Here is a 21776-nt window from a genome sequence, read left to right as displayed (position 1 = left end):
TTAGCACAAAGCCAGCTGAAATTAATTTGTTTTCCTCCCTTTGCTTTGAATTTCTTGGCACAATGTAATGGCTGAGGTCCTTGTAGCAGCTTTTTTTTGCCTTTACATGGAAGGCAACAGTATCTGCTGTAAGCCTGGAAATTCCACTCATTAATTAACAACTCTCCTTCAATGCACATCAGCCGATTTTTGCTTTGTTTCTATCTCTAGTGTGTTTATTTCTGCTAAAACACGATCTCAGCCCAGTGTGGATGTTCTCAAGCCAGGACGTGTCAGTGGCATTGAGAAACAGCATTTTGCAGGCTGCAAATGTTCTGCTCTTTTCTGGGCAGCACAACAGCGTGTACTTTCCAGTTCAGAACAAGGATGACACAAGGTCTGGCTGTTTGTCCTCGCTATCTCTGAGATAATTAAAGAAACATCTTGTCTTTCAGAGCTGGCGTTGGGGTCAGGCTGACACATTCAGCCTGGGGGAGCAGGAAATGTCAGTGATAAGCCATTCCTGTATTTGTGCAAGAACTGTTCCACTGAAACCAATGGAGTCATTTGGAGCTGAGCAGGAGCATGAGGGCATTTTTTAAATCAAAGGGACAAAACCCCAAACACCACAAAGTCCAGCTTGCAAAGTTGTGTGTTTCACCCTTCAGCTGCTAGAGCCCTGGGCTGTTTCCTCCCCTGCAGTGGAAGGAAAGGAGATGTTCCCAGGGCCGTGCAAACCACAACAGACAGAAGCACTCGAGTTCCTGCTGCATCCTAAAGACTCAGCACAGACTGAATCCTGAGGTTCTGTCTCAGTCCTTCATCATCACCACCCCAGATTCCTCCAACGGGAGCCACTTCACTCCTTCAAATGCTGATTTTTAACCTTCTTCCTTTTCAAAGGTCTGACTGTAACATTTGTGACTCCTGAGCATGTGACACTACATTGACCTCAGGTACTCATGGGCAGGCTGGGATATTGTAGCTGCCTCCAGGATCATGCTGTGCTCACCCTGATGCCCTGCAGGTGCCACAGGCCCAGCTCCAGAGCCCCCAAACACTGCTGGAACAGGGCAGTGCTTCCAAACCCACCCTGAGGATGGTGCTGTGCTCACCCTGATGTCCTGCAGGTGCCACAGGCCCAGCTCCAGAGCCCTCAAACACTGCTGGAACAGGGCAGTGCTTCCAAACCCACCCTGAGGATCATGCTGTGCTCACCCTGATGCCCTGCAGGTGCCACAGGCCCAACTCCAGAGCCCCCAAACACTGCTTGAACAGGGCAGTGCCTCCAAACCCACCCTGCTGTGCCACAGACTCAGTGACCTCCTCTGCACCTCTCATAACCTGTACACAGCACAAACAGGAGTTTTCTATTGTGCAAGTGTCTGCCCTGTCTGGATTATTCCACTTCCTCCAGGCACTCCAAAGATGACTGCAATAAATCCCAGCTTCCCTCATGTTCCCAGGGAGCTGTGTTACCCAAATCCTCCTCAGCTCCCCACCACGCTCCTGCTGCCACGGTGACAGCACCTCAAGGAATTCCCCAGCCACTTTTATTTCTCACTCAGCACCTCCACTCCCTCTCAGAGCAAACATTAATCCAGCTCAGGGATGCAGCTCCATCTGTGCTGGCACTGCCACAACCAGCAAGTCCCAGTGAACACAAAGCCTCCAGAGCTTCATTAGCCCCACATTAAGATGCTCCCAGCTGTGGCTGAGCTGGATCTCAGCACACACACACTCCTGGCCGGGTGTTTCAGTGGAGCTGCTGAGCGTGGATGCTGCAGGAAGTCTGCAGCACGGATGACTCATTTGTTAAATCAATAGTGAACCATTGCCCCAGTTTTATTCACAGTGACGAGTTTCCGGCAGTGGGTGACTTTCAGTAAAGCCAAGATGTTTACATTTTGTGGCTCCAAGAGCCCCATGACACACTTGAAACTCGTAAGACGTTTCCACCTGAGCCAAACATTAACCAGATTGTTAATCTAAATTTCCTTATGAGGGAAACGTGTGAGCTTGTGTTTTCTTTAAAGGCTGCATGGAAGCACTGGGTATTCAGTAATGTTTAGAATATCCTTTATTCTGCCTGGCAGAGCACCCGTGTTCATTAAATTAAGCTCAGGATATTCACAGCAGTGAGCTACAGGAACTGAGCACACATTTGAACCTCTGCAGGGTAAATAGAGAAGAGGCTCAAGAACCCAAACAATGTGATAAAACTACACATTTTTATTGTTTAAATCTCATTATAAGTATATTGATATATGCTTTAGACATGAATTAAGTTGGTATCCAGCAGCACCTGAGTTAGACCAGCTCCAGAACACGAGTTCTGTCCTCTGCCCTGCTGGAGCTCGTGAGTGTGAGATCACATCCAGCATTGTGCATTGGTGTGTGGGGTGTGCACAGCACCCAGCAAACAGCACCAGGGGTAAAACCCCCCTGGACACCGACAGAGCCAAACCCCGAGCCTGGGGGGTTTAAAGGGCTCGTGCTGAAGCAGCTTTGTCACAGCTGACAGCTTTTCCCACTCTGGAAAACAAACACATCCAGGCACGGCTGCCGAGTCACGCCCTGTTTTGTGCCTCAGCAGCTCCCCGTTGGAACCTCACCGGCTCTGAGTCACAGAGGAACCTTCAGCCCATGTAAATCAATATGCCTGGTGCACGTCCTGTCAGCCGGGAAAACAGTTCTACCTGAACCCTCCTCCCTCCAGGAGAGCAGCAGAGGTGTTTGTGCACAGGACAACCCCTCAGCCATGCCCTGTTTGCTCTCAGGAGCTGTGCTAGACATGGCAGTAAAGATGGGCTTTTTTTCTGAGCATTTTCTTTCTGAGTGCAGCAGAGCCACTCACCGTGGCTGTCTGAGTCACACCTTGTCAAGGTGAGCAGTGCCCGACCCTCAGCCCCATCTGCACCACCCAGTTTTCAAACACAGCCCAGCAAACACACCAGTCAGAGCAAAATGAGCAATCCCTGTCCTCCCACAGAGCACAGGCACCCTTCCAGCAGGGGCTGGGTGTGAGTGTCCCAGCACAGCCCCAGGGCTGCTCTCTCTGCTCTGGGACAGAAACTCCTGCACTCCTGAGCAATCTCAGTCCCTTTCCCCAGCACCTGCACAGCATTGCTCCAACCCCGAGTATGGGGGTGTTCCCAAAGCTGGGTTGATTATTCCAGCAAGAACCCTTTACATTACAGGAATCAGCCCTGATGGTTTTCCTTTAGTCTGGCAGGACAATTTTTGCTATAAATCAGAGTCAATTCAAAAGCTTCTAACCATGCTGCCATAGTAATATTTCTTTCCTGTGACACAAAGTTCTCCCTGCAGACAGAGGAAACTTGGGGCCATGTTTCACAGGATGCTGCTGGATGTGAAGCTGTGTCAGAGCAGGGAATAATTTGGGGCTGGGTGCTGCTGTTGGAACTCAGGACCAGCATAAAGAATCTTTCTGTTTCTCACCTGCTCTTTACAATCTTGTACCTGCTCAGTTTGGAGCGGGAATGGAAGAATTATTTTTTGGGACAGAGCTCACAACCCATCATCTCCTGTGATGCCTCTCATTGTCATTGTGGTTTCCAGACCCCCTCCCAGCCCCGAAGGCTCGGGCAGGTCCCTGCAGAGCCAGGGAACCCCATTTCCCGGCCGGGGCCCAGGAGGAAGCGCTCAGTTCCCAGTTCTGCCTCCTCTCGAGCTTTCCCCGGGCGCTGTCCGGGTTTCCCTGGAGAGGGCAGCCGAGCACCGCTGAGCTCCGGCGGCCGCTGCCGAGCCCTGAGCCGCGCACGCTGCCCGAGGGGAAGGAGGCAAAGCGGGGTTTGGAGAGGACGCGGTGTAAACGCTGGTGATGCCACAGAATGAGGGAACTGGGATCCCTGCAGGAGGGAAAGTTGAGTTCCCAGCTGGAGAAGCGCGTTGCTGGTGCTGGGATGGGGCTGTGGGGTGGCTCTGGGTGGCACAGCCAGGTAAGGAGCAGCCAAGGGCTAAGGATCACGGCTTTGCTTCGCCTCCAGAGTCCCCACTGCAGCCTGGATGGTCACATCCAACCACAATGTGGCCAACTCCTTTGGGATTCAGGGCCAGCTTGCCTGTCCCCGCTGACCGGTGACATTGTCCCCGGTGTCACCAGGCAGGGAGAGCTGTCCCTGCTTTCCATCAGCACCAGCACAGCCCAGCCAAGAGAGAAGTGGTCACTGGAGGGAGGAGGGATGGATGGGAGCAGGCACAGCAGCACCACAGCCTCTGCAGCCCCGGGTGCTGCCTGACCACACGGATTGTGGAGCTGAAGACCTTGATTTTCCTTCCACTTGAAGAGAGAAAATCACCTCGTCCCTCCAGCATGAGTGGACTGTGTACAGAGAAATTCAGGGGCACAGGTGAGGTTTGTGCTGCTCGTGCAGGCACAGACAGATTTCTGAGCTTGCCCTTAGACCTGCACACAGCCAGGTACATCCAGATTCTTCCACATCTGCCTCCTTGCTTTTTTCCCCCCCATACTTTTCCATGTTCCCAGAGAAATCAGGAGGAGAACCTGAATGTCTCTTGCCTCAAACTCTGCAGTTACAAGGAGAAATGAGAGGGGCTGGGAGGACAATTTCAGCGAGCCGGAGGGTTTGGGTGGTTGTAGATGTGGCACGAGCAGGCAGCAGAACACAACACCCAGAGGAGAAAGGAGGAAGGAAAGAAAACCCGACACACATTCTCCGAAAGAATGTGCCAGAGAGCGAGGAGGCAGAGGAAGGATTCACACTGCTGGATTTCCAGCCCAGGGGAATAAAGCAGAATGGTTCAAGAAACGCAGAGGAAACCAGAAGTGCTGTGAGAGGAGAGGGAAGCAGGCGCTGTCCGCAGCTGCAGCAGCTGCCCTGAGAGCCCGAGCCATGGGAAGCCCCAGAGCCTCGGTGGGGAGGTGAGTGGTTTGTGTTTGCTGACCCACAGCATCCTGCAGCCCTGGGCCCTTTTCTCACATCACCCCTGATGTGAGAGCCCTCGGTGCTGCCCTGCACAAGGCAGCCTGGGGAGACTCTGCTGCACGGGAGATCCCTGGGCTTCACCATCAGCTGTTGGGGATAAACTGCAAGGCAATGTGTAACTGCTTTTTGGGATGGATCCTTTCTTCAGGAGATGAAAGGTAAGTGCTTCATGGCAGGCTGTGGGTTAGCTCTTTACAGCTGATTTTGGGAATTGTTCATGTTGGAACTGGAGTGACAGGACAAGGGGGAATGGGTTCCAAGAAATTCTTTGCTGTGAGGGTGGGGAGGTCCTGGCACTGCTGTGGCTGCCCCTGGATCCCTGGCAGTGCCCAAGGCCAGGCTGGATGGGGTTTGAGCAACATGGGATGGTGGAAGGATGGCACTGGATGGGCTTTAAGGTCCCTTCCAGCCCACAGCATTCCTGATTCTCTGTCAGAGATATTTCCAAATGTCTCACAGGGATGTGGCACTGAGTTCAGTGTTTCTGTGATGGTTTTGGTGCAGTGAGAGCAGCCCTGCTTTGCCCTGCTTTGTACCCAAAGTGGCACTTGCAGCTGCTCTGCACCCACCCTGTCCTGGGTGTCACTGTCTCTCAGGCAGTCACACATGGGCAGAGCTGATAAATAATCCAATAATCCTCAGTGTGGCATTTGGGGCAGACAGCTCTTACATCAGGGAGGGAACTCCACTCAGTGTCATTTAATGTGGTCAGGACAAACCAGGGGGAACAGCTGATTCCAAAATAATGGAAAAACTTCTGCAGCTAAACCAGGAAATTACATATAAACTAAAATGTTTGTAAAGCAAAAGATACTTTGCTTCTTCAGCAAGTGAAATTTGCAAGCAATAGTGACAATTTTTTGCATAAATCACTGCACATGTTCATAGTAGGTGATCATTTAGGACATTTTATTTTATTGTAAAGCTCAAAACTCAGATATTCTACACATGAAATATTCAAGAGCACTTTCAGAGTGCTGCAAGGCACAATGCACTGGCTGATTGCAGCAGGCAAATTTAATTTTACATTATCTAAGCAACTGGTACATAACTTTTTAATCAGCAGGATGCTGTGGTGGCTCTGTGAGGGCAGAGGCATCCCAAGAGGAGCAGGATTGGTGCTGCTGTGTGCAGGGCACTGCCAGCCCCACAGCTGGAATCAGTCACAGGCACTGAGAGGGAAAGGATTTCTTCATTTGGAAACTGAATTTCCCTAAAGCCAGGTGGAGCTCTTAGGCTGGAGTGAGTGGGCTTGCAGCAGATCTGATGGGAGGGGAGGTTTCACTTTGCAGTCCCTGGGGCTGCATCAGGAATATGCTGCATTCCCAAGTCTCTGATCTGGGTTCTGTTCCTAATAACTCACCCCTTGTTCATTCACTGCTGTTTGCTGGGGCTCTGCTCTTGTTGCTGGGAGTTCCTTATTGCAAGGCCACGTTATTTTGGCAAAATATTCCCTGCCCTGGGCCTTCCTGCTGGCAGGAGATGCCGTGCTGTGATCAGAGAGTTCATCCTGTGCAGCAGCCCAGGGAATCTGAGCTCAGCTGCTGCATTCCAGGGAAGCAGCTCCTCTGTGCCACAGCCCTGGAGCCAAAGGAGGGCCAGAAGGCACTTGGCTCTCTCTTGTTGAGCCCATGGGGCTGGGATTCCCTGGCTGGATGCACAGCCATGCCTGGGAATGGGATTCCAGAGGAGGTGGAGATCTGCTCTTGGAAAGGGCTTTCACCCTGGGGTGGGACCTGTCCCACGGAGGATGCTGCAGGTCAGCTCTCCCTCAGCAACCAGATATGGGCTGGCACTTTTCCCAGCAGCTAAGGCAGGCAGGGGGCAGAGGCCACGGTCAAACAAATGCAGGGGCCCATCTGACAAGAGGAAAATGTCTCCATGGGCAGGAAAAAGCAGCTTTGTGGCCAAAAAAGCACAAAAATGAGGGACAGGCAGTGCAAGAAGACAAGCTCCTGGCACTGCCTGTGTTTTCATGCTTGTGCAGAGACCTTTTGCTGGAGCAAGCTCTGTGCTTCCCTCATGGACACAGGAGCTGCAAGGGGGCTCTGGGGAGCAGAGATCTGTCCTTGTCATTCAGCCTGAGACAGAGCAGATGTGGGAGAGGAAGGTCAGGGCTGGCTGATTGCTGTGAGCCCAGCACACCACTTTGAACTGAGGCTTATCTGAGTTTTTTCAGCCTAGTGGAGAGAGCTGGGCCAGGACAGGCAGCACAGGAGTTATTTTAACATTATGAGCAGATTCTCTCCCCTAGCAGCTCAACATCAGGGATAGCATTTTGCTGCCCTCACTCCCTTGCCTGGTGTTCAGTGGTTTCCAGGCTCCTAAGGATGTTGGTTGGACATTGCACAACTGCAGGTTTGAGGATTTATGGTGGTCCTGGGAATGCTGGCTGCAGGTAATGGATGCCAAGGTGATGCTGGAGGCTGTTAATGAAGAAATGTCTTGGTTTGGATGCTGGGGTTTGGCTGGGGAGGGTTGAAAACTCGAGGCAGCTGCTCCCTGGTGAGCTCTGCTGTATGAGAAGTCCATCTGTCTGCTAAATCCATCCCTCTCCAGAGGAAGGGATGTGTCAGGTTTAATAACAGCAGTTGGTAATTTCTGCTGCCTGTGAGGTGTTCCTGAGAAGGGCTGCAGGAAACGAGAGCACTGAGATGTGAGGGCAACATCCTCTCCTGTGTTGTTACCCCATGCAAGAGCCTGATGTAAGAGGAGGGCAGCTTGCTGCAACACTCAGCCACTCATCAGCCCAAAGTCCAGCCTGGAACACCAAGAAATCCCAATCAGGAAATCAGGATTGCCCTGCTGTGCCTGAAACCTGCACTGAACTCCCTGCAGCCACCCCTGACAGTCAAATGTGGGGCTGGGGCTCTTCTCTGTCACCTCCTGGGCAGCCCTCGAGTCCTTGGGATATTTTGCAACTCCTGAAACACAGGAAGAGAGATGAGTGTTGGGGGAATCAGTGGGGAAGGAAGTCCCCAGGCCAGTTAAAACACCCATGCTTTACAAACCCACCTCTGCTGAGATGTCACGGCTGAGGTTTGCTGGGCAGTGCTGAATTTCACACAGCAGGCAGGTGGAGGGCCACAGGAGGCTGGAACCCACAGTCTGCCCCTGCTCTGTGTCTGTCACACATCCTGGCCGTGCCTCGGGTGTTTGGGACATTTCCTCTTTCACAAGAGAGCCCAGGGCAGCGAGGGACAGTGAATTGTTCTGGGGGAAAGGGAATGCTGGCAGCTCAGTGCTCTCCTCCAGCAGAGGGAACTCACGATCCCATTGCCTGCACGAGGGATCCTGGAAGCTTTTGGGAAGGGGGGTCCTGTTCCCTGGGCTTGGGAACAGCATTTTGCTGTACTCCAGGCAGGTTTGGGGTATCCCACAGCTGCTTGTAGTGTGTTTTTACACCTGCTCTAACCCAGTCCAGGATGACATTGTTCCCTGAAATCCAAGGCTGCACAACTTGGTTTAAACACGAGTGCAATCCACAGAAAGAATGGGAGAAAATAACACCTCAAGGACAGGTTGTGAAGATGAAGGGGGTTAAATTGAGCTCTTGCTGCAGAGTGCACTGAGAAGCTCAGCACCTGCCCTGTGTAAAATCGCGCACTTCCCTCCATCACACCTCTGCTGGTGCTAAAAATATTGATGAAATGAACCTAATTCTGGGTGTGGGCAGGGTTCTTAGGCTCAGGTGGTCTCAGTTTGTATGTCCAACCTGTACTCTAATATCGATCTCTAATTAATCTCTAATAACATCTTTAATCACTCTGCCAACCCTAACCCTAGGCAGGAAGAGCAGCCCTGGCCTAGGGCTGGTTCCAAGGAAAAGCCATGGAGGCAGGGATGTTGTGGCAGTTTTGTGCTCCCCTTGGGATGCCTTTGGCAGCTGTGGTGTCCCCCTGAGCCATCCCTTCCAGTGCTGCTGGCCCTGAGCAGTGTGTCCTGGAGATCTGGCTCAGGATTTGTACAATTGTCAGTGGTGCTGCTTCCCTCTTGTGGTGTGCCACCGAGGTGGTACTGCCAGGGTGCCCCTGGGCTGTGGGAGATGGGTCTCAGCCAAAGAACCAGTGGGACAAAGCCTGGGAAAAGCATGGAAATTGGCTCCAGTGGTTGGGCAGGGGAGCTGAAAGCAGCTCTCTGTGGGCTGATTTCATTTTCCTTACTTGCCTCTAAAGGGAAGAAAGTGTCTTGGGTAAATTTATTGCTTGTTAAGTCCTCTTCACCTCCACCTTTTCCAGAGCACCTGAAGAAGCACAGAGGGAAGCAGCAGGCTCTCTGTGAGCTCCCAGCTCCAGATCACCCCCATGGATTCCTGCAGGATCCCTGCAAACGCCTCCAAGTGCAGCGGGAACACCATGGAGTGCTTCATGGTGCTCAGCACGCAGGCACAGAAGATAAGCATTGGCATCCTGTGTGGCCTCTTTGGGACAATGTGTGTTTTTGAGAACTCTCTGGTGCTCTACCTGATTTTCTCATCCCCTGGGATCAGGAAGAAGCCTTCCTACCTCTTCATCGGCAGCCTGGCCCTGGCTGACATCTTGGCCAGCATCATCTTTGTCTGCAGCTTCGTGAACTTCCACGTGTTCAACGAGGCTGGTTTCTCCAAGGAGGCGTTCCTGCTGCAGCTGGGAGGGGTGAACACGTCCTTCTCAGCCTCCCTCAGCAGCCTGCTGCTCACTGCCCTGGACCGCTACCTCTCCATCAGCCGGCCCTCGCAGTACAAGCTCCTGATGACCAGGAAAAGGGCCTGGACAGCCCTGGCAGTGCTCTGGGTGACCTGTGCCACCATTGCTGGCCTGCCCCTGCTGGGCTGGAACTGCTGCACGCTGGATTCCTCCTGCTCCGAGCTGTTCCCCTTTGTGGATGACAATTACCTGTCGGGCTGGCTCTGCTGGGTCGTGGTGCTGCTGGGCTGCATCGTCTGCGCCTACGCCCACGTGCTCTGGAGGGCTCGGCAGCACGTGGCCTACATGGAGCAGCACCAGGCACAGGCAGGGAAGCAGAACAGCAGGATGAGGATGGACGTGATGCTAGCCAAGACCCTGGTGATGGTGCTGGCTGTCCTCATGCTCTGCTGGTCCCCCGTGCTCGTGCTGATGATCTACAGCATCTTCGGCAGGCTGAGCGACCGCCTGCGCAAGGTGTTCGCCTTCTGCAGCACCCTCTGCCTGCTCAACTCCATGGTCAACCCCATCATTTACGCCCTGAGGAGCAAGGAGCTCTTCTCCTCCCTGAGGAGGGTGCTGTCCCACTTCAGGAGGCAGCTGAAGGCCCCTGAGGAGAGCCCAGAAGCAGAGAGCAGCCACAAGTCCTCCGTGATAGAGACCGTCTGCGAGGACACGCGCGCCGTGTAGGGAGGCACCCGGGGAGATCCACCCACTCAGCCTGCAAGGAACAGGCTGGATCACTTTTCTTTTTATTTTCTCTTCTGATGGGAGTTGAGGGGTCAGCTGTGATGGGGAGACAGCTCCTGCTGATGTCACCCTTCGATGCTGGGACATGACGTGCACAGACTTTGCTCTCAGGCACCCGTTGGGATTGTTGGGGTGTCCTGTGCAGGGCCAGGACTGGATGGTCCTTGGGGTGTCCCTTCCAGCTCGGGATATTCCATGATTCTGTGACAATCTCCCACCAGGGGAGGTTCAGATTGAGCATCAGCAGGAATTTCTTCATGGAAAAGCTTTGGAAGGAGCTGCCTAGGGAGGTTTGGAGTCCCTGTCCTTGTAGGTGTCACCTGGATGTGGCACTCAGTGCTTTGGGTTGGTGACAAAGTGAGGACTGGTCACAGCTGGGACTCGATGGTCTGGGAGGGCTTTTCCAGCCTCTCCCTGTGGCTTAAGGACTTGGCCAGAGCTGGGGCAGACAGGACCTTGCAGGCAGCACATTTCTTCCAGCAGAATTCAGAAGAACTGACCGAGCCACATGGGTGTTTGTGCGATCTTATGTGATTAAACATACAAGCCATTTTCCAGGACTTTCTTCCTTTTCTTTCCTGGTGTACAAAGTTCTCCAGGTGACAAGGTTAAGCCCAAACTGGGGCAGATACTTTGAGCATGAGGAACCTGATTGGGGTTGTTTTTCTGCAAATTACACAGAAGCAGCACTTCTGACTGAATGGACAATGAAATGGGACAGGGCCATTCACCGGTGACCTGGAGCAGCTGGGCTCCTGCCAGCCCCCAAAATGCCTCCAACAGGGATGAGCCTGCCTGGGGCACGGCCACGAGGCCCTTGCACTCTGCCCTGTGTCCCAGAGGATGCAGTGCCCAGGCTCCCCAGGGAATGGGCACAGCCCCGAGGCTGCCAGAGCCCCAGGAGCCTTTGGACACGGCTCCAGGGATGCTCAGGGTGGATTATTGGGGTTTTCCCTGATGTTCCTCCATCTCTTCCCAGGATATTCCTCAATTTTTGGGGTTATCCCTCCATCCCTCCCTGGGATTGTTGGGGTTATCCCTCTATCCCTTCCCAGGATATTCCCCGATTATTGGGGTTATCCTTGAGGTCTCCACATCCCTCCCTGGGATATTCCCTGATGGCTGGGGCTATCCTCAGTGTTCCTCCATCCCTTCTCAGGATATTTGCCGGTTGTTTGGGTTATCCCTCCATCCCTCCCCGGGATATTCCCTGAATATTTGGGCCATCCCCGATGTCCCCCATCCCTCCCCGGTTCATTCCCCGCCGTGCCCGCGGGCAGCTGTCGGGCCCCAGTCTCGAACCCGCGGCCCCGGGACCCGCGGCGTGGGTGACGTCACGGGGTGCCGGCCATGGCGGCGCTGGCCCTGCTCGGTGTGGCGGCCGCGCTGGGCCCGGGTCTGGCCGCGCCCCGCTACCGCCCGGACTGGGCCAGCCTGGACGCGCGGCCGCTGCCCGCCTGGTACGACCGGGCCAAGGTGGGGGTGTTCGTTCACTGGGGGGTGTTCTCCGTGCCGGCCTGGGGCTCCGAGTGGTTCTGGTGGCACTGGCAGGGCCAGCACGATGCCGCCTACGAGAGCTTCGTGCGCCGCCGCTTCCCGCCCGGCACCACCTACGCGGAGTTCGCGCCCCATTTCACCGCCTACGACTTCCAGCCCCGACAGTGGGCACAGCTCTTCCAGCGGGCCGGGGCCAGGTCAGCGCCGGAGCTGGGGTCCCTGAGGGGATGAGTGCCATGGCTGGGGGTCCCTGAGGGGATGGAGGGTCCCTGAGGGGATGAGTGCCATGGCTGGGGGTCCCTGAGGGGATGGAGGGTCCCTGAGGGGATTGGAGATCCCTGAGGGGATGAGTGCCATGGCCAGGGGTCCCTGAGGGAATAGGGGGTCCCTGAACAGTGCTGGGCATCCCTGAGGGGTGCTGAGGAGATGAAAGCTCTTGCTCTTTCCTAAATACTTCCTGTTCATTCTTTCCCAGCATTAAAATCCGCTAAAAGCCTCTCTTATTCTAGTATTTGCTTCTAAACCCAAAGGACAGTGACAGAGTGCTCCTCACTCTATGGTTATCCAGTGCCTTGCTGTTTTAGTGACTGGGATTGCAGTGGGGTTGGGAAATATCTCATTGTTCCTTTGCCATCCCAACAATTCCTTTTCTCCTTTCAGATACGTGGTCCTGACCACCAAGCACCACGAGGGCTTCACCAACTGGGGGTCACCAGTGTCCTGGAACTGGAATTCTGTGGATACAGGGCCCCACCGGGACCTGGTGGGAGAGCTGGGAGAGGCCCTCAGGGAGAGGTGAGGCCCTGGCAGGGAGCTCTGCTCTGAGAGCAGTGAATGCTCCTGGCTCTGCTTGACAAACAGCAGAAAACCCTGTGAAAAAATGGAGTGCTTGCAAATGATGAAAAATAATAAAGCCAGTAATTTAATTTCCACTTATTTCTAATCCCCACTGAAGCCTAACTCTCCCCTCTGTGTTTTGTCCTTCAGCAACCTCCGTTATGGGCTGTATCACTCCCTGATGGAGTGGTTTAACCCTCTCTACCTCGCTGACAAACAAAATGACTTCAAGACCCAGAGCTTTGTTTTAAAGAAGACGATGCCAGAACTTTATGATCTTGTCTTAAAGTAAGAGCCACAACCAGCTCAGAGTCACCAGCATTTCCTGGTTTCAGTTCTGTAGAGAAAGGTGCAAAGTGGGTGCAAAGAAGAGAAATGTTGATTTTTGATGAGGCAAATTCTCTTTGCTAAGCAGTAATGATTTGTGGTAATTAGAAAAGTGGCTCAGTTTTAACCTGTGGAAAGTCTAATCTGTAGAATAAGGCAGGGACAACTTTTCCTGCAAAAGCAATTCCCTTTAATCCTGTCTTTGTGCAGGGTGGCTGGAAGTGGAACAAACTGTTCAGTGTTTAGTAGAATAGAAAAGTGATTTCACTGGGAATTTTCATCCTTGTCTTGCTTCCCCTTGCTGACAAAACTGAAAGGCTTGGGTTTGTGGGTCATTGTGCCAACTCAAGAATGTGCACTTTGAGGTGCCAAATTCTGGGTGCTTTGGAAGAACTGCACCCTCTCTTGAGCTGTGGATCAACACCTGGTTCTTTGCTGCTGCAAGAACCTCCCTTAGAGCTTTGTGGGAAGCAGAAAATGAAGCAAAACCCTCCTGGTGATGGCAGGCAGTGGGAAGGGAAAGAAACAGAGCGCGGCAGGAGCAGATGAGCCTTTGTGAAACAACTTCTGTCTCTCTTAGATACAAACCAGACCTGATCTGGTCGGATGGGGACTGGGAAGCTCCAGATTCCTACTGGAATTCCACCTCTTTCCTTGCCTGGCTCTACAACGACAGCCCTGTCAAGGTACCAGGGCCTGCTGCCCCTCCTGGCTCTGCGTGGGTGTGGGAGGGCAGGAGGCTGTGGGGTGTGGGATCAAGCCAGAAACCTCCTGCACATTTGATGTGTTTTGTTCTCTGACAAAAAGAGAACCTTGGCTGTGCTGCTGGGACAGCTCCAACCTTTGATGGACACTCAGCTTTGCTGCCTCAGCTCCTGCCTGAGCAGAGGGAGGGATTCAGCCTTCTTGGGAGGGTTTCCATTACACTGGGAGTTTGTGGTGCTTCCTCAGGGGGTGGCTGCCAGCTGGACAGCCCAAGAACAAAAGGATCTGTGCCCTGAGCTGTTTTCCTTGTCTCAGGACACCGTGGTTGTCAATGACCGCTGGGGTCGGGGCTGCTCCTGCCGCCACGGGGGTTTCTACAACTGTGCTGACAAGTTCAGGCCGGGCACGCTGCCCGAGCACAAGTGGGAGATGTGCTCCTCCCTGGACAGCCTCTCCTGGGGCTACCGCAGCAACATGAGCCTGCCCGAGGTGATGGATGAAACCAGCATGATCCAGGTGAGAAACCTGACCTGAGCAGCCTGGGGGGATTGCTGGGAGGGAGGGGCTTCTGGGTAAAACTGCTCCGTTTCTGTGTTTCTGTGTGTCTGAGGTGAAGATAATGTTATCTTGCTTTATCTGCCGCAGGAGCTGGTGCAGACTGTGAGTTTGGGTGGCAACTACCTCCTCAATGTGGGGCCTACAAAAGAAGGGGTGATTGTCCCCATCTTCCAAGAGAGACTCCTGGCCCTTGGGAGGTGGCTGGGCACCAATGGGGAGGCGATTTATGAGTCCCAGCCTTGGAGGGTGCAGATGGAGAACACCACAGACACTGTCTGGTGAGGGCCCTGCTGCTCAGACCAGCTGAGCTGATTTTATTTTTTACCTTTTCCTAAATTTGGAGTTGGGGGCAGTGCGTGACCCCTGTGTGGTGACAGTGGGCAGAATTGTGTTCTTGTTCTGTCTGGAAAGGTGAGGTTTGTGCCCTTCCCCTGCTGAACTCCTGCTCTCCCAGGTACACCTCCAAGGGACCCGTGGTCTTTGCCATCTTCCTGCTCTGGCCTCGGGACAATGTCCTGCACCTGTCCTCACCCATTGCATCCCCAGGCACACAGGTAAGGGCTGAGCACACACTGAGAGCATCTGGGGGTGGGAAGGGCCAGCCTGGATTTGTTCAGGAGCTGGGGGACTGGGGAGGTGTGATGGTGTTCACAGGGGTCTGAGGATGTGGGAAGAGAATCTTGACTCCGTGTTTGAGAAGGTTTGATTTATTATTTTATGATATATATTATAGTAAAACTATACTAAAAGAATAGAAGAAAGGATTCCATCAGAAGGCTGGCTAAGAATAGAAAAAGAATGAATAACAAAGGTTTGTGGCTGACTGAGACAGTCCAGACAGCTGGGCTGTGATTGGGCATTAATTAGAAACAACCACATGAGACCAATCCCAGATGCACCTGTTGCATTCCACAGCAGCAGATAACCATTGTTTACATTTTGTTCCTGAGGCCTCTCAGCTTCTCAGGAGAAAAAGATCCCAAGGAAAGGATTTTTCAGAAAATCTCGTGGCTACAGGGAGGGTATTTGCTGTGGGCTCCTTGCAGCACCCAGGCTTTGGCTCACATGGAACGTGGCACAGGAGCTGCCAGGGAAGATTCCTGCCCTGGGGTGTGTTGATCCTGGTGTTGCAGGGAGGGCAGCAGGAGTGGCTGTCCTGCAGCCCAGGTGCAGTGCCCTGCTGGTGGCACATGTCACCGTGACGCACACGTGGCAGTGGCCTTTGCTCTGAACAAACAGGGGCAAAGCATCAGCAACAAACAAACCCCAAACAACAAACTGCAGCCTGCTGTGGCCTCCAAACACCCTGTGCCACCCCTGAGCCATGGCTGGGGACCCCAAACAACAAACTGCAGCCTGCTGTGGCCTCCAAACACCCTGTGCCACCCCTGAGCCATGGCTGGGGACCCCAAACAACAAACTGCAGCCTGCTGTGGCCTCCAAACACCCTGTGTCACCCCTGTGCCACCTGAGCCATGGCTGGGTACCCCAAACAACAAACTGCAGCCTGCTGTGGCCTCCAAACACCCTGAGTCACCCCTGTGCTATGTGAGCCACAGCTGGGGACCCCAAACAACAAACTGCAGCCTGCTGTGGCCTCCAAACACCCTGTGCCACCCCTGTGCCACCTGAGCCATGGCTGGGGACCCCAAATAACAAACTGCAGCCTGCTGTGGCCTCCAAACACCCCTGTGCCACCCCTGTGCCACCTGAGCCATTCCTGGGGACCTGCAGGGGCTCTGGGCTGTGCAAATGAAGCTGCTGAGCCCCAGCTGAGTGTCCCCTTCCCTCCTTCCTCTGCAGGTGACACTGCTGGGCTTTGCTGGCACTCTGGAGTGGCAGCTCCAGCCAGGGGCAGGGATGCTCATAACCCTGCCCTACCTGCTCCCATCTCCCCTCCCTCCCCAGTCTGGCTGGGTGGTGAAGCTTGAGGGGGTGAAGTGATGCCTGTGGGGGGATCACAGCATCTCCCAGTGCCTTTCTTTTTGATTGAAGCCAAGAGGAATTTTATGTTTCACATTGAATACATTACTTTTCACTTGAGAGAATCTCTCCTCCAGTCTCTGTTGCATTGTGTCACTTCAGTGTTGGTTGGAACAGCTCTGATCAGCTGCTTCCATGATGAATAAATCATGGAAAATCATGGAAAATAAATCATGGAAAAACCTTGCTGGAAGAGATCATCTATAAAAAATACACAAATCCATCCACAAACTTTTATTGAAATTCTGCTGGAGACAGCTACAACAAAAGATTTTGCTCTTAGAGAATTGAAGAGACTCCACCGTTGTGAATTGCACTCCTGAACTTGTGAACTTTGGGTTCCAGTGAGAGCAGGGCTCCTGCGTGGCTGCTGAACTTCCCAAAAAGGATTCACAGTGTGGGTGTGAGTGATGACCGAGAGCAGCGGTGCTTGTGAAGGCACCACAGGGTGCAGGCAGCCCAAGCACTGCAGAGCCCACAGCGGTACATTTACGCTGTTTTGTTCCTGCCCCAGCTAAACCTGCCAGGACACTGCGAGCTGAGCTCAGCCAGAGCCCGGGGCACGGCCACGTGCGGAGCCGGTGCCGTGGGCGCCGTTACCCAAGGGACAAACAAACATCCACCGGCACCGAGTGCCAGGACCCGCTCACGGGAGCGCCGCCCGTGACGCCGTTACAAACAAAAAAATGGGACAAACGGGGACAACGGAGCGATGGCCTCTGCCTCACTGCCCCATCAGCGGTGCCGGTGACCCCTGGCGCGGAGCGGGGCCCGCCCCAAACAAACAGCTCGGTGTTTACTCGGCGCACCGGGCACCGGCAAAGCCCCGCTATAAGGGCGCGGCGGGCGCGGCGGCGGGGCAGAGGCGCAGGGGAAGATGCCGCGCTGTGACACGGGCTGCGCGCCGCGGGACGGCGCCTGGGGACAGGGACAGGGACAGGTACCGGTACCGGGGCTGCGGGCGGGAGCGGGGACCGAGGGGACGGGGACGGTGCCACGTGGGGCTGTGCTCACGTGACCGCGCGGCCACGCCCCCGGTGCCGCGCCCCCAATAATGTCACGTGTCGGGGGTGTGTGCGGTCACGTGAGCGCGGCGGACATGGCGGCGCGGCGGCTCCTGCCCCGCTGGGCGGGATCGCTGCGGCCCGTGAGGGAGCGGGGACACCGGGAACGGGACAGGGGGATCGGGGGCACCGGGAACGGGGACAGGGGGATCGGGAGAGAAAAGGGACCAGGGGATCGGAACCGGGGCACCGGGAACGGGGGAAAAGGGACTGGGACAGAGGGAGCGGGGTGATCGGAACCAGGACAGAGAGACCGGGGGATCGGAACCGGGACTGAGGGACTGAGGGGATCGGTACTGCGGGAAAAGGGACGGAGGGCACCGGGAACGGGACAGAGGGACCGGGACAGAGGGACCGGAGGAGAAAAGGGACCAGGGGATCGGAATCGGGACAGAGGGAGCGGGGGCATCGGAACCGGGGGCAGAGGGTCTGAGGGGATCAGAACTGCGGGAAAAGGGACGGAGGGCACCGGGACAGACCCAGACGGGGCCAGCGTGGGGGGATCGGTACCGGGGCCCGGCTGACCGTGTCCTCCGTGCCAGGTGAGCTCCGGTGCGGCGGCGGGCGGGCCGTACCCGAAGCGAGTGAAGGTGGTGGAGGTGGGACCCCGCGATGGGCTCCAGAACGAGAAGGTAACGGCGGCTCCCGGCTCCTCCCGGGGGTTTTACAGCCCAATCCCCCAAACGCCCCCCTGTGCCTCCCAATGGGCAGTATTTTTCTTTAAATACTGCTTTTTTATGTTGAAAATTCGCTGCTTTTTATTTCAGCGGTGGAAGAGTTTATTGTGTGAATAATAATAACTTTAAGTAATTTTTCTTTTCTTGCTCTTTTTAGAATCTTGTGCCCACCCCAGTGAAGATCAATTTAATCAACATGCTGTCAGAGACAGGGCTGCAGGTCATAGAGGCCACCAGCTTCGTGTCCCCCAAGTGGGTCCCTCAGGTCAGTGTTCACTCTGAAAGTGCAGCAATCCAGTGGTTCTGCTGGCTCCCAACTCCTGTTACTGGACAGGAGGAGTTAAAACATCCCAGAGCTTCCCTTTGGACCCTGGACAGGGCAGAGGGACACACAGGTCACACATAAACTCTGTTTGTGCCTGGCTGGATGACCCCTGACCCCTCACAGGCTGCAGCTCTGTTTGCTTTCAGAGGCTCTGATCCCTGTTCCCTTTACAAAAAGGAGTTTTAGTGATGATTTTCTGGCAGAAGTGCAGAACCCTCACAGACATTTCTTTGCTTTGCAGATGGCTGATCACACCGAGGTGCTGCAGGGCATCAAGAAATCGCCTGGGATCAGTTACCCTGTGCTCACCCCAAACCTCAGGGGCTTCCAGGCAGCGGTGAGGGCTGGGGGCACCCCTATATCCCCCTGGGCTCTGCACTGCCCCTGCTCTCTGCCCCTCTGCCTTCACCCTTTCCCAGCTCAGCTGTGTCCTGGTGCTTTTGCTGCAGAGTGAGCTGAGGGAAGGATTGGGATGTTTGGGGAAAATGCTTTTGTGAAATGAGAGAGAGCTGCAGTCAGGGATTGCAGATCACAGAGACACTGAGGAGGAGAAGAGCCCCAAGATGTTCAGCTCTAAATAAGCAAAGCAGATTTATTTGGGAACAGAGGAGCCTCTGTAAAGGGAGGTGTTTATGGGCTGGTTTGAGACATCCCTACCAAGAGATGCCTCTGAAACCCTTGGATTAACTCTTGGCCATGGAATCATGAAGTTGTGGCTCTGTTTGTCATTTCCCTCACAAGAACAATCCCCTGGCTTTGATTTAATCAGTGCTGATCTCAGGGCTCTTTCCAGCCTCAGTGGTGCTGTGGTTCCAGTTTGGGATTTTCTGTTTGCAGGTGGCAGCAGGGGCCAAAGAGGTGTCGATCTTTGGGGCAGCATCCGAGCTCTTCACCCAGAAAAACATCAACTGCTCCATCGAGGAGAGCCTGGAGAGGTTTGAGGAGGTGATGAGGGCAGCCAAGGAAGCCAGCATTCCTGTCAGGGGGTAAGGCCTTCCTGCTGGAGCTCACCCACATTCACTTGGGGTCAGATTTTCTTGGCCAACATCCCACATGGAAGTGCACACATCACATCCGCCATCAGCCCTCTGGGCTCATCTTGGCAAATTTTACACCCATGGAAGAAAAAACTGGTGAAATCCTGTAACATTTGGCCACTGAACTTTTGGAATATAAAATTGATTCTCCCATCTTGCAGACATGGAAAGTGCACAAGTCCTGACTGGTTTGTCAGTGGAATCCCATTGCCCTTTTCCAGCTAAAAGTTTGTTTGTTATTTTTTAACCACAGATACGTTTCCTGTGTGCTTGGATGTCCCTACGAAGGGAAGATTTCTGCAGCTAAAGTTGCAGAGGTGAGTCACTCATATGAGTCACTCATAAGAGTCCCACAGCCAGGACTCCTGAGAGGGCTCTGGTTGATTTTGATGGATGTGAGATGGGCACTGGGGATATCCAGGATAAAAGGGCGATATTTAAGGGAATATCCAGGTCCTCAGAGGCTGAAATGGGGAACTGAGGAGGGTTTGGGTTTTTAATCTCAGAGAGGAGTGGCCAGGGGATGATGGTGCAGCAGGGATCAGCTCTGGCAGGGAAGGAGGAGTGTCCAGGGAATTATTGTACAGCAGGAATCAGCTCTGGGAGGGGAGGAGGGGTGTCTAGTGGATTGTGGTGCAGCAGGAATGTGCTCTGACAGGGAAGGAGGAGTGTCCAGGGATTTATTGTACAGCAGGAATGAGCTCTGGGAGGGGAGGAGGGGTGTCTAGTGGATTGTGGTGCAGCAGGAATGAGCTCTGGGGAGGCAGGATGCCCTCTGATGCCCTGCTGGCCCTGCCCAGGTCTCCAAGAAGATGTACTCCATGGGGTGCTATGAGATCTCCCTGGGGGACACCATCGGCGTGGGCACCCCGGGCTCCATGAGGGAGATGCTGGCAGCAGTGATGAAGGAGGTGCCCGTGGGGGCCCTGGCTGTTCACTGCCATGACACCTATGGCCAGGCCCTGGCCAACATCCTGGTGGCCCTGCAGGTAGGATCCCTGCTCTGCACCACAAATTCCTGCCAGGGAATTCCTTAAAGGACCTTAGAGCCCATCTTGTCCCACCCCCTGCCCATCTGCCACTGTCCCAGGCTGCTCCAAGCCCACCCAGCCTGGCCTGGGGCACTGCCAGGGATGGGGCAGCCCCACAAATGGAGCAGCTGCCCTTGGGGAGTTTGGGCTTGCTGGGAATTGCAGATTTGTGCTGCCAGAGCAGCCCCAACCCAGGCTCTGTTTGCAGATGGGGGTGAGCGTGGTGGATGCGTCCGTGGCCGGCCTTGGGGGGTGTCCCTATGCCCAGGGAGCCTCTGGGAACGTGGCCACAGAGGATCTGGTGTACATGCTCAACGGGCTGGGCATCCACACGGTGAGTGCCACCTCAGGCTCTGCTCAGGGCACAGCACAGGGCAGGAGCCTGGGCATGGTGGGGACAGGACAGGGGGAGTGTGAGATGGGATAGCAGGGAAAACATCCCTGGGAGGGAGGGCAGGCCTGGCACAGGTGCCCAGAGCAGCTGTGGCTGCCCCTGGAGTGCCCAGGGCCAGGCTGGACGGGGTATGAGCCAGCCTGGGGTGGTGGGAGATGTCCCTCAAGGCGTGTCCTGGGCCTTTGCCATGCAGGGAGTGGATCTGCAGAAGCTCATGGACACAGGCACCTTCATCTGCAATGCCCTGAACAGAAAAACCAACTCCAAGGTGTCTCAGGCCTCCTGCAGACTGTGACAGAGTGGGAATTCTCCTTGGATCAAGAAACTGAGGATCCAGCCCTGGCTGGGCTTCCTGTCTGACCTCCTGAGCTCCTTCCTGCCTCAGCATTTGAGAGGAAGCTCAAAATCCACCAGCATTAGGAAGAAGTGAGAGAATCTCCTGTTAGATTGTGCTCTGTTGGACCTTGAGGCTGTCCCCATGTGCCTTGGAGAGGGGAGGACGTGGAGGGGCAGAGGAGAGCCCTGAGCACAGACTTTGCAGTTGGAGCTCAGCTCCAGCTCAGGCTGCCCCTTCTCCCCTCTCTCCCCTCAGCCTTCAGGGCTGTGTGTGCTGCTGCTCTGTGTATCTGTTGTAAGATACCCTCACACACCAGGAGTAATAAACACATTATTTAATAATCTGAACTGTGAAAATTTGATTCACCTGAACCAACAAAGGAGCTTTGGCTGCTGGTTTGGCTCCAGGTGCCTCTTGGATGTGGAAATTGCACCATTGTGGGCTGGGGGTGAGGAATTCCTTCCACCCTGAGAGCAGAGAGTGAAACTCCTCAGTGCTCAGGACCTTGGGCACCACCCTCAGCTCTTTTTAAAGTAATTTATGGAGCAGTTTATTTGTGAGACTGGAGAGAAGCACAGGAACTTTGTCCTTTGAGGGCCAGGACAGGTGTGAGGCTGCGTGTGCCTCCTCTCCACATGACT

At 54.5% G+C, this 21776-nt stretch overlaps 3 protein-coding genes across 6 annotated transcripts; all 3 read left to right on the top strand.

The window, feature by feature from the left end:
• Nucleotides 1–3518: 3518 nt before the first annotated feature.
• CNR2 (cannabinoid receptor 2) lies at nucleotides 3519–11546 on the top strand. The gene is made up of 2 exons (XM_074555710.1): nucleotides 3519–4885; nucleotides 9188–11546. The coding sequence occupies exon 2, from the start codon at nucleotides 9254–9256 to the stop codon at nucleotides 10301–10303; it is 1050 nt and encodes a 349-aa protein (XP_074411811.1). The 5' UTR covers nucleotides 3519–4885; nucleotides 9188–9253; the 3' UTR covers nucleotides 10304–11546.
• Nucleotides 11547–11669: 123 nt separating this feature from the next.
• FUCA1 (alpha-L-fucosidase 1) lies at nucleotides 11670–16335 on the top strand. 2 transcript variants are annotated; one of them, XM_074555708.1, is made up of 8 exons: nucleotides 11670–12057; nucleotides 12521–12655; nucleotides 12848–12985; nucleotides 13605–13710; nucleotides 14045–14245; nucleotides 14375–14565; nucleotides 14742–14841; nucleotides 16091–16335. In XM_074555708.1, exons 1-8 carry the CDS (start codon nucleotides 11714–11716, stop codon nucleotides 16229–16231), a joined length of 1356 nt encoding a protein of 451 aa, XP_074411809.1. In that variant the 5' UTR covers nucleotides 11670–11713; the 3' UTR covers nucleotides 16232–16335. The 2 variants fall into 2 exon arrangements, with proteins under 2 accessions (XP_074411809.1, XP_074411810.1); XM_074555709.1 differs by lacking the exon at nucleotides 16091–16335 and having other exon boundaries at nucleotides 14699–14836.
• A 716-nt stretch (nucleotides 16336–17051) lies between these two features.
• On the top strand, nucleotides 17052–21478 carry HMGCL (3-hydroxy-3-methylglutaryl-CoA lyase). Of its 3 annotated transcripts, none has more exons than XM_074555714.1 (9): nucleotides 17052–17210; nucleotides 17877–17966; nucleotides 18169–18276; nucleotides 18578–18673; nucleotides 19174–19322; nucleotides 19627–19690; nucleotides 20174–20362; nucleotides 20613–20738; nucleotides 20992–21478. In XM_074555714.1, exons 1-9 carry the CDS (start codon nucleotides 17148–17150, stop codon nucleotides 21091–21093), a joined length of 987 nt encoding a protein of 328 aa, XP_074411815.1. In that variant the 5' UTR covers nucleotides 17052–17147; the 3' UTR covers nucleotides 21094–21478. The 3 variants fall into 3 exon arrangements, with proteins under 3 accessions (XP_074411815.1, XP_074411814.1, XP_074411813.1); XM_074555713.1 differs by having other exon boundaries at nucleotides 17060–17216; XM_074555712.1 differs by lacking the exon at nucleotides 17052–17210 and adding an exon at nucleotides 17278–17417.
• Nucleotides 21479–21776: the final 298 nt, after the last annotated feature.

This window comes from Zonotrichia albicollis, chromosome 20 (assembly GCF_047830755.1).
Source record: "Zonotrichia albicollis isolate bZonAlb1 chromosome 20, bZonAlb1.hap1, whole genome shotgun sequence".
NCBI classification, from domain to species: Eukaryota; Metazoa; Chordata; class Aves; order Passeriformes; family Passerellidae; genus Zonotrichia; species Zonotrichia albicollis.
Note: the sequence above shows the minus strand (reverse complement) of the source record. Positions and strands in the feature narration are given on the sequence as shown.

What these genes read in the sequence shown, in the direction of transcription:
- CNR2 (XM_074555710.1), top strand. Translation starts at nt 9,254, where the DNA reads ATGGATTCCTGCAGGATCCCTGCAAACGCCTCCAAGTGCAGCGGGAAC.
- FUCA1 (XM_074555708.1), top strand. Translation starts at nt 11,714, where the DNA reads ATGGCGGCGCTGGCCCTGCTCGGTGTGGCGGCCGCGCTGGGCCCGGGT. An exon ending in GGAGAGGCCCTCAGGGAGAG is followed by an intron (nt 12,656 to 12,847) that starts GTGAGGCCCTGG and finishes TTTGTCCTTCAG; the next exon opens with CAACCTCCGTTATGGGCTGT. An exon ending in ATGAAACCAGCATGATCCAG is followed by an intron (nt 14,246 to 14,374) that starts GTGAGAAACCTG and finishes TATCTGCCGCAG; the next exon opens with GAGCTGGTGCAGACTGTGAG.
- HMGCL (XM_074555712.1), top strand. Translation starts at nt 17,325, where the DNA reads ATGTCACGTGTCGGGGGTGTGTGCGGTCACGTGAGCGCGGCGGACATG. An exon ending in GGGCGGGATCGCTGCGGCCC is followed by an intron (nt 17,418 to 17,876) that starts GTGAGGGAGCGG and finishes CCTCCGTGCCAG; the next exon opens with GTGAGCTCCGGTGCGGCGGC. An exon ending in CCCCCAAGTGGGTCCCTCAG is followed by an intron (nt 18,277 to 18,577) that starts GTCAGTGTTCAC and finishes TTTGCTTTGCAG; the next exon opens with ATGGCTGATCACACCGAGGT.